Source organism: Corythoichthys intestinalis, chromosome 9, assembly GCF_030265065.1.
Source record: "Corythoichthys intestinalis isolate RoL2023-P3 chromosome 9, ASM3026506v1, whole genome shotgun sequence".
Lineage (NCBI taxonomy): Eukaryota > Metazoa > Chordata > Actinopteri > Syngnathiformes > Syngnathidae > Corythoichthys > Corythoichthys intestinalis.
In genome coordinates this window covers 5,263,522-5,277,843 of record NC_080403.1, presented here as the reverse complement: position 1 = coordinate 5,277,843, position 14,322 = coordinate 5,263,522, and the positions used below count along the sequence as shown (strand labels likewise).

The 14,322-nt window shown below is 39.2% G+C and overlaps 1 protein-coding gene across 2 annotated transcripts in view; it reads left to right on the top strand.

The window, feature by feature from the left end:
* poc1a (POC1 centriolar protein A) overlaps window positions 1-14,322 on the top strand; it is a 77,699-nt gene that overhangs the window by 41,428 nt on the left and 21,949 nt on the right. For both annotated transcript variants that reach the window (XM_057845324.1, XM_057845325.1), the window contains exon 10: window positions 3,437-3,691. In XM_057845324.1, the coding sequence (XP_057701307.1) occupies window positions 3,437-3,691 (255 nt within the window). The remainder of the gene's footprint in view (window positions 1-3,436; window positions 3,692-14,322) is intronic.

Sequence of the window (14,322 nt, the reverse complement as noted above, 5' to 3'; positions counted from 1 at the left end):
CAGTGTAGAAAGCTAGGAATAAACTGTCCAATAGAAATTTAAGAAGAAAGCAAAGTAAACTGAGTGCAGATGTGAAATCTTGAGGATAGGGAATGGAAAAGAACAGATTGTTAATAAATCAGAATGCCACATACTCTGCTGTTGCTTAATGGATATGATAATGTGAATCATATGCTAAGACCAAACTATATACTGGATTGTAACAAATTGAACGCTCATGAGGCCTAATGGACAATATTGTTTGTATTATGTTGAATCATAAGTAAACACTTCAGAGGGAACTTGAGGACATGTTCACACAGTGGTGTGATAAGAATATGTAGATTTCATACTGAGCTGTTTTACATAAATTGTTTTGGTTGGCCTGGGGCTATACCTCAATATTAAAGCATTAAAGCAACTGTTGTCATAAAATCAACTAGATGCATCCATGCGTTTCAGTACATGCCAATACCGAGTTCCTACACTTTATAATACCATTGTCTTTCAGTTTGAATGATCTTTCAGTTTTAATGATAATGTGTTTAATGAAAAGTTGGTAAGAAACACAGAATATAAACATTTCTTGAACATGGGATAAATTTTACTTGAGTATCATAAAAACAGAGACAAACAACTTCTCACTTCGGACATTAACCTGACAGCCAACTGCAGTGGTACCTCGACATACGAACGCATCGACATATGATCCTTTCGACATCCAACGTAAAATTTTGTCATTTGTCTCGACATATGACGACATGCATGAAATACGATGATTTATAACGGCGGCGCAATTTGATTGTTTTCCCACAAGACGGCAGCATGGCGGATTTTCTTGTGAGAGAAATATGCCTGGGTTGGGCACTTTTTTTATAGTCCAGATGATTACACAGACTATTAAACCTGATTTGTGCTTCTGTGTCCCATTGACGCCGTAGACCCTACTTTGTCATTGAGCATTCAAAGTTTTGCGTCAACCGAACGTGTTGCGCTGTAAGTCACCACCAAGCCATAAGAGGAGTGTGGTTGTTGTCTTTGTACGATTTTGGGGGACTTGTAGAATTCCTTTAGTTTTCCTCCGGTTATAGACCCCACTCACCAACGTCACACAATGACGTGTCGCTGTATCCGGCCACCATATTGTCCGTCATTGTTTATCCGTATTCTCAATGGTTTCAATATGTCGTGCAATTTATAGTGCAATTCATGGAAGCCCCGGTGCTTTCAGACACTTTAAACTCATTGGATGCGTTGCATAAAAGGCGTTATGTGGAAAAGCTTCAGTCTATCCATTCGCCAGATCCATATTTGATGCCTAAATCGATATTTTCCGACCCGCTGTCTTCGCCGTCTCTGCCTGACATCTGCTACCCTGATATCTACAACTATCTTGTCCACAGAAACTCAGCTTATTCTCACGAAACTTTGAAAAACTTTAATAGCAGCACTCTAAGCAACATTACCCCGTGTGACCCTTTACTTTCAATTTTCTAAAATGGCGACAATCAATAAAAAAAAGTTGACTGCGGTGGCCGACGCTTCAAGTATAGGTGGATATTGGACTATTTCTTCAATACAATACGCAACAACTGTGTCTGCCTCATTTGCAAAGAGACAGTCCCTGTTTTCAAAGAGTTCGATGTGACGCTATATTACCAAACAAGACACGCTGACATGTACGACGACATTACAAGGAAGATATGCAGCGAGAAATTATAGCACCTTGAAGCTAGTTTAATTTCACAGCAGCAGTATTTCGCAAGAGCCTGAGTGTCGAAAGAGAACGCCACAAAGGCGATATTGTTGAAATTATGAATTTAACAAAAATAATAAAGCAAATGTGACACACAGAAGGGCTTGCTAAAAATTGTTTAAATAATATTGTTCTACATAAATCAGCCAAGGTAGCCCCCCACATTTTTACCACACTAAATCTGGCCCCCTTTGCAAAAAGTTTGGACACCCCTGTTTAACTGATGATCCGTAGACGAGGCCAGCTTCTTTCACTTGGTACCAGCTAAATATTATTCAAAAAATAATGATGGCGGAAGAAATAAACATCTTGAATTTGAAACTATGTTGTTGGCGATTAGCCTCACAATGATCTTAATTGTGGTTGTCAGCCCAAAACCCTCTAAACATATATTAAATGCATCTTAAAAGGTATAAAATGACTACTACATAGTCTGTGGTGATCGTTTGGTGCCCAGTTTTCTCGTCGAATTCTCCGGGTCTCTCGGTATACGGTAGAACTTCAAGTCTCTCCGTCTATCTTCTCTGTTACTGCAACCAACCGCCACACACGCCTTCACCATTTTGATTATGAATGTTAACGAGCAGAAAAACACACCATAATAGGAGGAATTTATGTAGCGGTAATGCGTAAACATGACGAGCTGACGGACAATATGGTGCGGAGGCGTGGTTGTGACGTCATGTGAGTGGGGTCTATAGACAGCAATGGCAACGGTGATGGAATGAGTGTATTTGCAGCTGTAACTAATGAATATTGAACAACAAATGCTGTTAATAAAATGTTGATGCGTTGGGACACAGAAGACTTTTGCGAATGTTTGAAAAAGGCGGTGTTTTTGCGCTGAACCAGATATATTGTTCTGGGTAAAACCAATCAGTCCTTTGATGTTCACGTCAGCGCGCGTTAACGTGACGCATGGTCAAAACGTCAGGATACGGCGTAGGGTCGTAAATCGGGTCTGAGTTAATAGCAAATGTCCGCTGTCACCGCTACGCATAAATCAGCCTTCAGTATCGTCACCGGTAGGGATAATTATATTGTTGGGCCCTATACAAACAAGATGTTGCCAAAGGTTGATCTAGTCTTCTGCACAAAGCAGACGTCTGTTCTTTTGTGTGAAAAGGAGTTGTATTTCTGTTGTGAAGTGCAAAACACTAGACTGTGACATATTCTCCTGATAAAAGTACTTGGGGTTAACACAGATTTCTTCTCTTTTTCGTAATTGATAATGGAAATTTTGTTTAGGAAGTAATCCTGCCACAACTAATGTATAGTTTTAAAGTAGGGCTCGCAAATCAAGCGTTAGATCTCGATTCTTCTCAAGATTTTTTGGGTTTTTGTATTATTTTGTAAACTCGTAGTTTAAAGAACTAAGAGTAGTTACATATTTTATTAACAACAAATAAGATTAGCAGCAATCAATACTCTGCCTTTTACAAGATACACCTTTTATGGTCAATATTTGAAACAGTAGACCCCCAAATTACAAAAATACAAAGTCCGCTTGCCTCCATGAAATAGCATTGCACATGCATGGTTTACAATTTAGAGTAAAGGTTAGGGTTTTTTGTTGTAGTTATGTTTAGTTTCAATTTCAATTGAATGTTGGAGTTTGGACTTCAGTTTAGGCTTTCAGGTTGGGGTTAGGGTCTTTATGTTTTGCACTGCAGGCTATTGACCATGTTTCTCCCCTGCTAGGCACCGCAACCTATCCGAACAGCTGCCAAAACAGGTCGTGGTCACGGGGAAACTATGCATAACAACACCCACAGGATTACAATCACCAACATCCCAGGAAGCACAAGCAGCAGTTCCACCTCCACCAGCGCAAAGGTCCATGGCCAGCCATGTAAACCATCACACGAAGTAACCAAGCCCCTGGAGAGACCTCCAACCCCCGGTTTAACCAGCGCGCTTGAAAACATTATAGGTCAATTGGATATTCTCACAAAGGTAAGAGGACGTCAGGCTCATCTTTCATGGCATACGGCAGCCATAATTCAGCAACATGTACACAGAAATACATTACATAACATATTATAGTGCTTGGCACTCCAGCCAACTGCTTGATTAATCACATTTAGTTCAGTTCAAGGAAACATTGCAAACCAAAAACTTGAATTCAATATGGATTTAGTTGGTATCCTTGGTTTTTATTCTAAACAACACCCCTTATGTGTTATTTTATCTAAGTTTGGATTATGAATTATGGATCCCTTGAAGATGTCAGGAGGTATTTGAAGAGCCCCTTTCATGGCTGTAACTATTTTTCAGCAAAGTTTCTATCTAAATTCCTTGTAAAGCCTGTTTCTTCTTATTTGGATGTTTATCTTGTGTTCTCCATGGTTGCAAATGTTATCACTGACACATACTTCCTAAATCCTAGCCCAAGACTCAATCCCTGTTATTTTGTGATTTGAATACCTGTGATTTAGTAGCTTATCAAACATAGCTCATAGAAAGATCCCTCCAATCATGCAAAGATGTATTTAAGGTGGCCGATTACATGTCGTTTCTCTTTAAATATCCAGGGATGAGTGATATGACATGGCAACCTCAAAACAGGTCTTAAATCACATGAATTAAGATTGTTTAACATCATGTATTAAGGGAAGGCTACAAGAAGCTATTGCTTACATTTCACCTGTCAGTTTCCTCTGTGAGAAACATAATGAGATATTTTGTCATTATTATTTTAAACACAATTCTTATCAAAGAAAGTGGAAGTGGAAGAAATGAAAGGCCAAGAAGTATATCAAGAGATGAAGTTTGGTGTGAATGATCAAGGACAACCTACAGACTACCACTAAAGACCTGCTACATAATTTTGCTGCGGCTGGTGCATCGTTCAACAGTTCAGCGCAGTTTGCACAAGGAAAAGCTAAATGGGAGTCGTACATAAGAAGCCCATCTTACACACAAGACACAAATAGACCCGCTTGAAGTATGCAAAATACGATACCAAATTTCTGTTTCAACACCAATACCAATATACAGTGCCTTGCAAAAGTATTCGGCCCCCTTGAATATTGCAACCTTTCGCCACATTTCAGGCTTCAAACATAAAGATATGAAATTTAATTTTTTCGTCAAGAATCAACAACAAGTGGGACACAATCGTGAAGTGGAACAACATTTATTGGATAATTTAAACTTTTTTAACAAATAAAAAACTGAAAAGTGGGGCGTGCAATATTATTCGGCCCCTTTACTTTCAGTGCAGCAAACTCACTCCAGAAGTTCAGTGAGGATCTCTGAATGATCCAATGTTGTCCTAGATGACCGATGATGATAAATAGAATCCAACTGTGTGTAATCAAGTCTCCGTATAAATGCACCTGCTCTGTGATAGTCTCAGGGTTCTGTTTAAAGTGCAGAGAGCATTATGAAAACCAAGGAACACACCAGGCAGGTCCGAGATACTGTTGTGGAGAAGTTTAAAGCCGGATTTGGATACATAAAGATTTCCCAAGCTTTAAACATCTCAAGGAGCGCTGTGCAAGCCATCATATTGAAATAGAAAAAGCATCAGACCACTGCAAATCTACCAAGACCCGGCCGTCCTTCCAAACTTTCTTCTCAAACAAGGACAAAACTGATCAGAGATGCAGCTAAGAGGCCCATGATCACTCTGGATGAACTGCAGAGATCTACAGCTGAGGTGGGAGAGTCTGTCCATAGGACAACAATCAGTCGTATACTGCACAAATCTGGCCTTTATGGAAGAGTGGCAAGAAGAAAGCCATGTCTCAAAGATATCCATAAAAAGTCTCGTTTAAAGTTTGCCACAAGCCACCTGGGAGACACACCAAACATGTGGAAGAAGGTGCACTGGTCAGATGAAACCAAAATTGAACTTTTTGGCCACAATGCAAAACGATATGTTTGGCGTAAAAGCAACACAGCTCATCACCCTGAACACACCATCCCCACTGTCAAACATGGTGGTGGCAGCATCATGGTTTGGGCCTGCTTTTCTTCAGCAGGGACAGGGAAGATGGTTAAAACTGACGGGAGGATGGATGCAGCCAAATACAGGAACATTCTGGAAGAAAACCTGTTTGTATCTGCACAAGACCTGAGACTGGGACGGAGATTTATCTTCCAACAGGACAATGATCCAAAACATAAAGCCAAATCTACAATGGAATGGTTAAAAAATAAACGTATCCAGGTGTTAGAATGGCCAAGTCAAAGTCCAGACCTGAATCCAATCGAGAATCTGTGGAAAGAGCTGAAGACTGCTGTTCACAAACACTCTCCATCCAACCTCACTGAGCTCGAGCTGTTTTGCAAGGAAGAATGGGCAAAAATGTCAGTCTCTCGATGTGCAAAACTGATAGAAACATACCCCAAGCGACTTGCAGCTGTAATTGGAGCAAAAGGTGGCGCTACAAAGTATTAACGCAAGGGGGCCGAATAATATTGCACGCCCCACTTTTCAGTTTTTTATTTGTTAAAAAAGTTTAAATTATCCAATAAATGTTGTTCCACTTCACGATTGTGTCCCACTTGTTGTTGATTCTTGACAAAAAATTAAAATTTTATATCTTTATGTTTGAAGCCTGAAATGTGGCGAAAGGTTGCAAGGTTCAAGCGGGCCGAATACTTTTGCAAGGCACTGTATATATTGGTACTTTTCGATACTTTTTGCAAAAAGGTGACACAGTCGGATGTCAATACTTTCCTTTATTATAAAACAAACTTTAGGAACAATGATTTAAATACTTGACAACAAATATACCTTAGGAACAAAAGTAATTAAAAGAAATACTTTAGAACAAACAAACTTTCGGAACAAACTGTAGTGCAAAGCTAATCAATTGAATGCATTGAGAAGAAGCAATTTGAAATCCATTTTTTTATTGCACAATGCCTGCATATATACATAATAATGGACAACTATTATGAATATGAATGAAATACACTGCTCTAGGGATGTCTCGATCCAGTCATGTGATCGAAAATCAGGCCAATCGTGCCATTTTTCAGAGGATCGGAATCAGTGAAAAGGATCGGCTTGGTAATTAAAAAATGTTTTTCTGCTTCATGCTTGTACAGCTTCTCCCTCTACTTCCTGCTGCGTTTCTTTTGTCAGCAGTGCAGCTGGAGTTTGCTATTTAAAGTTAACGGTGGTTGACAGGTCTGTAGCTTTGATATGGCAAGTGAAGTACAGTAACATGTTTGAAACGTTTGTTCAAAAAAAAAAAAAAAAAAAAAAAAATTCGGTATTGGATTTGTATTGGCAGATTCTCAAAAACAGATGACTTGGACTCAGGTGCAAAAATATATAATCCGGACATCCCTAAACTGCTCACAAATTAATATAATGAACTTCATGGACAATAACCAAAATACTCATCTAGCAGGAGAATCAAAATGATAGCAAGTAAGCTCACCTCAGCTCAAAGGAACAGACAATTGTCATTAGCGGCTAGCTTCCAGCGGTTAGCTTGCGGCGGCTGACAATACGGCAGATTATAATTTCTTGGGAACGGAACCATTATTAATGCACACTTCAACAACTACATTTATATTTCTCATTTGCACATGGATTCTGTACAGTAGAAAGTTAACACAACTAAGGCTGGTCAAAGAACAGCCCTGCCATAGTGGAAGGTCAGAGAGCTAGATTAGAGTGAGCTGATGCTCATAATTAATGGGGTTGATTTTCATAATGCGTTAATTTCCTGAATCATTAATTAAACAAATTAAAGTTCTAAACTGACAGCACTACAAAAAACAATTACATTTGGAGAATAAAACATCTTAATTTCACCGCCTGTACCTGTTTTAGCATTACTGAAGGTTTACTACTGGGGTGGAGGAGCATTATACAGTGGTACCTCGACATACGATCGCTTCGGCACACGATCTTTTCAACATCCGACGTAAAATTTGACTGGCCGTTTGTTTCTACATCCGTCGACATGCTCGAAATACGACGACATGACAGCACCGCAGAGGGATGCAAGGCTGACTTTCTTGTGAGAGAAATCAACACAGGTTTCAAAAAGGTTGATACAGGTGGTGAAACAAGGAGAAAGGTGACACTTACCTTCTAAATTAAGATGCAAATTATAGAGAAATATGAGCGTGGGGTGCGCATCCGTGAACTGGCTCAAAACATCTCTACGGTCCTCCTCCGACCACCGTTCGCCCGTCTTTATAAGTTAAGTTGACAGTTTTTATTGTGGTTACATTGCCAAAGAAATCGCCAGCTTTGTCACTTTTTTATCATTTGTTTCACAACTTATCCAACACAAAATGACTGCTGTCCGCTGCAATTGACTGTTCTCAAGAAAACATTGAAAGCGAAAGTAAACTCAACCGCACCGCTCCTCTCTGTTACGTCAGTCACACGGTGCGTTCAGGTACAGAAAAAAAAACGTCTGCCACCTTAGAACCCCATTCGTTACATTATTACAGCAATTATTATTATTATATTATTCTGATTTTATTTATAATGAATGTGTTTTGCTATGTGTAAATGCCATTTGTAATAGTACCAGCAGTATTTATTAAGGATTTAGTGTAGGTTTTGGGGCTGTGGAACGAATTTATGGAATTATAATGTATTCCTATGGGAAAATCCTGCTCGACATACGACCATTTCGACCCTGACATTACAGTGAGTGCAGTGAACTGCTGAACAATACCTGTCGTTGTTGACATAGTTCGCGAATCCACATGGTTGTCCTTCCTATGTTTGGAGAGGTTTGACGTTTTGCCGCCTTTTGCAAGGATGACTTTGCAGCTCCGCTTGCTTTGTGGTGGTGCTGTGGCTCTTTGTCATTTGGTGTGAAGCCGAAGCATTTCCAAACTTTACTTTGGGCCTCCATTTTAGAAATGAGAACGGAATTTTCAGCCGCTGCCATCATTCGTCCTCGTTCTCTTCTCATCTGTCTTCGGCCTTCACTCTCTCTCAGCTAGTGAACGTAAAGAGGAGGGGCTTAGGCAACAACCAAACTACATCACAATTGCTTGCCCCGCTGTGCTTAAAGAGACGGGCTCCAATTTACTAATTCAAGTGCATCTAATAAAATTAAATAAAAGTACTGTTTGAGTTTAAATGCTAGTAGAGTATAGTTTTAAAAACTAGTACCAGTACAACGTTAATGCAGAAGCACATTTGGATAAGCCAGCTTCATTTTGGAACAAGACTTGCTACTCCACAGTAAAAATTTTTGGCACATCCACCACGCTGTGGAGCTGTGATGTAAGGGTCCAGGAATCTTGGTAAAAAATAAATGTTGCATGGATTCCATTCAACATCAACAGATTATTACCTTGGTCTTTCCAAGGGAAAGAACAAGGTTATGTTGTTGTACAACTTTATTGTACTTCTTTATTATTATTCTTTATTATTATTATTATTCAATAATTGTTGACGTTTTTTTCGGCGCGCCGCGCAGCCCGAACCATAGCACCGATCGGCACCGTTCAAGTATCGGCACGACCGGAATTTTCGCGCGACGATGGGAATTTTTCAAACGGCCCCGAAAAATTTTCCGTTCGCCCGTAAACGGCAAATTTCCGAAAAAAAAAAAAAGTTTCAAAACGCTACTTGTCCTACAATTTTTGACCAAATCACATAATTTGGGTATCAAAAATTCCGGGACGGTGAGGGGCATAAAAGTTGTATACAGAATTTGACAAAAATTTACGGTTCCCCGGAAATTTGCCAAAAACTTTCCTATTCATTTTGAATGGAAAAAAAACGTGCGCTTCACAGCCCGAACCATAGCACCGATCGCCATCGTTCAAGTTTTGGCATGACCGGAATTTTCGTGCGACGCAGGGTCTTTTTCAAACGGCCCCGAAAAATTTTCCGTTTGCCCGTAAACGGCAATTTTCCGTAAAAAAAACAAAAGTTTCAAAACGCTACTTGTCCTACAATTTTTGACCAAATCACATAAATTGGACATCAAAAATTCCGGGACGGTGGGGGGCATAAAGATTGTATACAGAATTTGGAAAAAAATTACGGTTCCCCGGATATTTGCCAAAAACTATCCCATTCATTTCTAATGGGAAAATTTCCCATTCACTTCCAATGGGATTTCCATTGGAATTTACATCATTGATGCCATTGACGGCCATAAATGTCGAATCTATTGATGCCAATGTACTTGGATTCAATTGACTATATGGATGTCGATGCCAATGACGGCCATGGACGTCCAAAATTTTTCCCATTCATTTTCAATGGGGAAAAAACTACATTTCCCCAAATCAACAGAAAATGACCAGATATCAATAGGACGTGTCCCCCAAACGTCCCCAACTCCATTGACGCTTATAGGGGGTTCTGCCATTGACGGCCATGGACGTCCAAAATTTTTCCCATTCATTTTCAATGGGGAAAAAACTAAATTTCCCCAAATCAACAGAAAATGACCAGATATTAATAGGACGTATACCCCAAACGTCCCCAACTCCATTGACGCTTATGGGGGGTGCTGCCATTGACGTCCATGGACGTCCAAAATTTTTCCCATTCATTTTCAATGGGGAAAAAACTAAATTTCCCCAAATCAACAGAAAATGACTAGATGTCAATAGGACGTGTCCCCCAAACTTCCCCAATTCCATTTACGCTAATGGAGGGTGATGCCATTGACGTTCATGGACGTCCAAACTTCCCATTCATTTCCAATGGCATTTCTTCATGTTTGTTCATTCTATTGATGCCAATGTACTTGGATTCCATTGACGCTTATGTAAGTTGATACCATTGACGTCCATGGACGTCCAAAATTTTTCCCATTCATTTTCAATGGGAAATTTTTTTTTTTCCCTAAATCAACAGAAAATGACTAGATATCATTCGGACGTGTCCCCCAAATGTCCCCGATCGCATTGCCGCTTATGGAGGGTGATGCCATTGACGTCCATGGACGTCCAAACTTCCCATTCATTACCAATGGCATTTCTTCATGTTTTTTCATTCTATTGATGCCAATGTACTTGGATTCCATTGACGCTTATGTAAGTTGATACCATTGACGTCCATGGACGTCCAAAATTTTTCCCATTCATTTTCAATGGGAATTTTTTTTTTTCCCCCAAATCAACAGAAAATGACTAGATATCATTAGGACGTGTCCCCCAAATGTCCCCGATTGCATTGCCGCTTATGGAGGGTGATGCCATTGACGTTCATGGACGTCCAAACTTCCCATTAAATCCCAATGGCATTTCTTCATGTTTGTTCATTCTAGTGATGCCAATGCACTTGGAATTCCATTGACGCTTATGGGGGGTGCTGCCATTGACGTCCATGGACGTCCAAAATTTTACCCATTCATTTTCAATGGGAATTTTTTTTTTTTCCCCAAATCAACAGAAAATGACTAGATATCAATAGGACGTGTCCCCCAAATGTCCCCGATTGCATTGCCGCTTATGGAGGGTGATGCCATTGACGTTCATGGACGTCCAAACTTCCCATTCATTTCCAATGGCATTTCTTCTTGTTTTTTCATTTTATTGATGCCAATGTACTTGGATTCCATTGACGCTTATGTAAGTTGATACCATTGACGTCCATGGACGTCCAAAATTTTTCCCATTCATTTTCTATCGGAATTTTTTTTTTTTTTCCCAAATCAACAGAAAATGACTAGATATCATTAGGACGTGTCCCCCAAACTTCCCCGATTCCATTAACAATTATGAAAGGTGCCGCCATTGACGTCCATGGACGTCCAATTCTCCCATTCATTTCTAACGGCTTTTACTTTGTTTTTTGCCAATGACTGGCATTATGATCCATTCTATTGATAGACCTGAGTGGGGCTAAGATCTGTATCTCCACAGAGGAAAGACCAAGGTGTGTAATTTCTCCCGAAATTGCAGTTTCTAGTTGCGAATAATGTTCAACAAACCGTCACAAAGTTAGGCTGGGGCTAGATATTCTAACAATACAACGACCAACAACATCACTCAAAATATACTCTAGAATTCATACCAAGGAGCAAGAACAATGTTCTAGAAGAGTTGTGTTCTTCAATGATTACTATAACGAAAATATTTTGTCAACGAACAATTTTTTTCAGGACGATGACGATAACGAGCTAAAAACGTGTCTTGGGAGACTAAAACATAATGACACGAATACCAATTTGTGTCTGACGAGACGAAAATGCACCATAGTTTCTGTCACATATTCACAATGTGTGACATTTTATATGTCGTTTGCCCGCGTCGTAACAGTTTCTGGTTTTGTCACTCATGTGACGTGCTGCCCCCCACACACCCGCTAGTGTCCTCTCCAGTCTCCCCATTGCTTTTTTTTGAGACACACAAGGTAAGATTTGTCATCTTATCTTGGCAAGAGAAAATATGCAATGTTGCTTTAGCCTATAAAGGTATGTGCTGAGTGATCATCACACACTAAATGTAGCTCACAGCATTAGCATAGCATTCACGTTCGCAGTAGCATTAGGCTATTGCTAACGGCGAGCGTCCTTTTACTCTTGGACCACTTTTTTAACATGCAGTTTGTGGCATCCAGGTTGGTATAATTAATTGAGTGGTATAATTAATTGAAAATAATGTACTATTTCCCTGCTGAGTGTGCATCACGTGATGGATTTGTTGATGCTACGTGCTCGTCTGTCAATGTTCATTTGACACTTTTTTAAAATTATTTTTTAAGTAAAACCTTTGAATTTTACAGACGAAAATACTTGACTAAACTTTTACTAAAACTAGATGAAGACAAATACATTTTAAATGAGTAAAATATGACTAAGACTAATAAGTATGATTGTCCAAAAGACTAAGACTAAGGCTAAAATTAAAAGGGCTGCCTGCAGCCAAAAACAACACTGTGTTCTAGGAAGGCCATCCCAGTCGCCAGGCTTGAATATCGTCAAAAATCAGTGAGATGATCCGGAGCGAGCTGTACATGCTTGTCAACCATCCGACTTAACTGGGGATGTTTTGTAATAAATAGTTCAACATACCACTATACCAGGGTTTGGTAACCCGAAATGTTGAAAGAGGCATATTCGACCAAAAAACAAATATGTCTGGAGCCGCAAGAAATTAAAAGCCTTATTTAATCCTTATAATGAAGGCAACATGTGCTGTATGTATCTAATACAATGTATCACAAAAGTGAGTACACCCTTCGCATTTCTGCTGATATTTAAGTATTACTTTTCATGGGACAATACTGACAAAATGACATTTTGACACAATGAAAAGTAGTCTGTGTGCAGCTTATAGTTTATTTTCCCCTCAAACAAACTCAAAATATAGCCATCAATATCTAAACCCCTGGCAACAAAAGTGAGTACATCCCTAAATGTCCAAATTGAGTACTGCTTGTCATTTTCCCTCCAAAATGTCATGTGACTCGTTACAGGAGTTCTGTCAGCATAGCTGCAAGGATTGAAGAGGTGGGGGTCAGCCTGTTAGTGTTCAGACCATACGCCGCACTCGACATCAACCATGTGCTTCGTCTTCAGCAAACTGTTTGCGGGCTTCTTCCAGAAGTGGCTTCCTCCTGGGGCAACAGCCATGCACACCAATTTGATGTAGAGTGCGGCGTAATGGCTATATATTGAGTTATTTTGAGTGGAAAATAAATGCGTAATGGCTATATTTGAGTTATTTTGAGTGGAAAATAAATTAACTCTATTATATAAGCTGCACATAGACTACTTTTCATTGTGTCAAAGTGTCATTTTGTCAGTTTTGTCCCATGAAAAGATATACTTAAAACATTTTTGAAAAAGCTCCAGGGAGTTACTAGGGCAGCGCTAAAGAGCCGCGGGTTGCTGACCCCCGCACTATACAGAACCCAGAAACTGACTGGAATGTCTGGAATCTGTGATTTTGGCAAAAGAAAGATCTACTGATTCAGGTTTTTTTTTCCCTGTTCAGTTGCCCATTTTTACTAGGGCTGTCAAAATTATCGTGTTAAAGGGCGGTAATTATTGTTTTTTGATTAATCACGTTAAAATATTTGACGCAATTAACGCACATGCCCCGCTCATATTAAAATGACAGCAGTGTAATGTCCGCTTGTTACTTGTTCTTTGTTGTTTGGTGCCCTCTGCTGGCGCTTGGGTCCAAATGATTTTATGGGTTTGGGGAGTGAGCATGGTGTAATGACATCAACAATGGCCAGCTACTAGTTTATTTTTTGATTGAAATTTTTACAAATTTTAATAAAATGAAAACATTAAGATGGGTTTTAATATAACATTTCTATAACTTGTACTAACATTTATCTTTTAAGAACTACAAGTTTTTCTATCCATGGATCGCTTTAAGAGAATGTTAATAATGTTAATGCCATCTTGTTGATTTAAAGTTATAATAAACAAATACAGTACTTATGTACCGTATGTTGAATGTATGTATCCGTCTTGTGTCTTATCTTTTCATTCCAACAATAATTTACAGAAAAATATGGCATATTTTATAGATGGTTTGAATTGCGATTAATTATGATTAATTAATTTTTCAGCTGTAATTAACTCAATTAAAAATTTTAATCGTTTGACAGCCCTAATTTTTACACTTGTATAATTTTGTTTTGTTGCATTTACACAACTTCTGTCCCT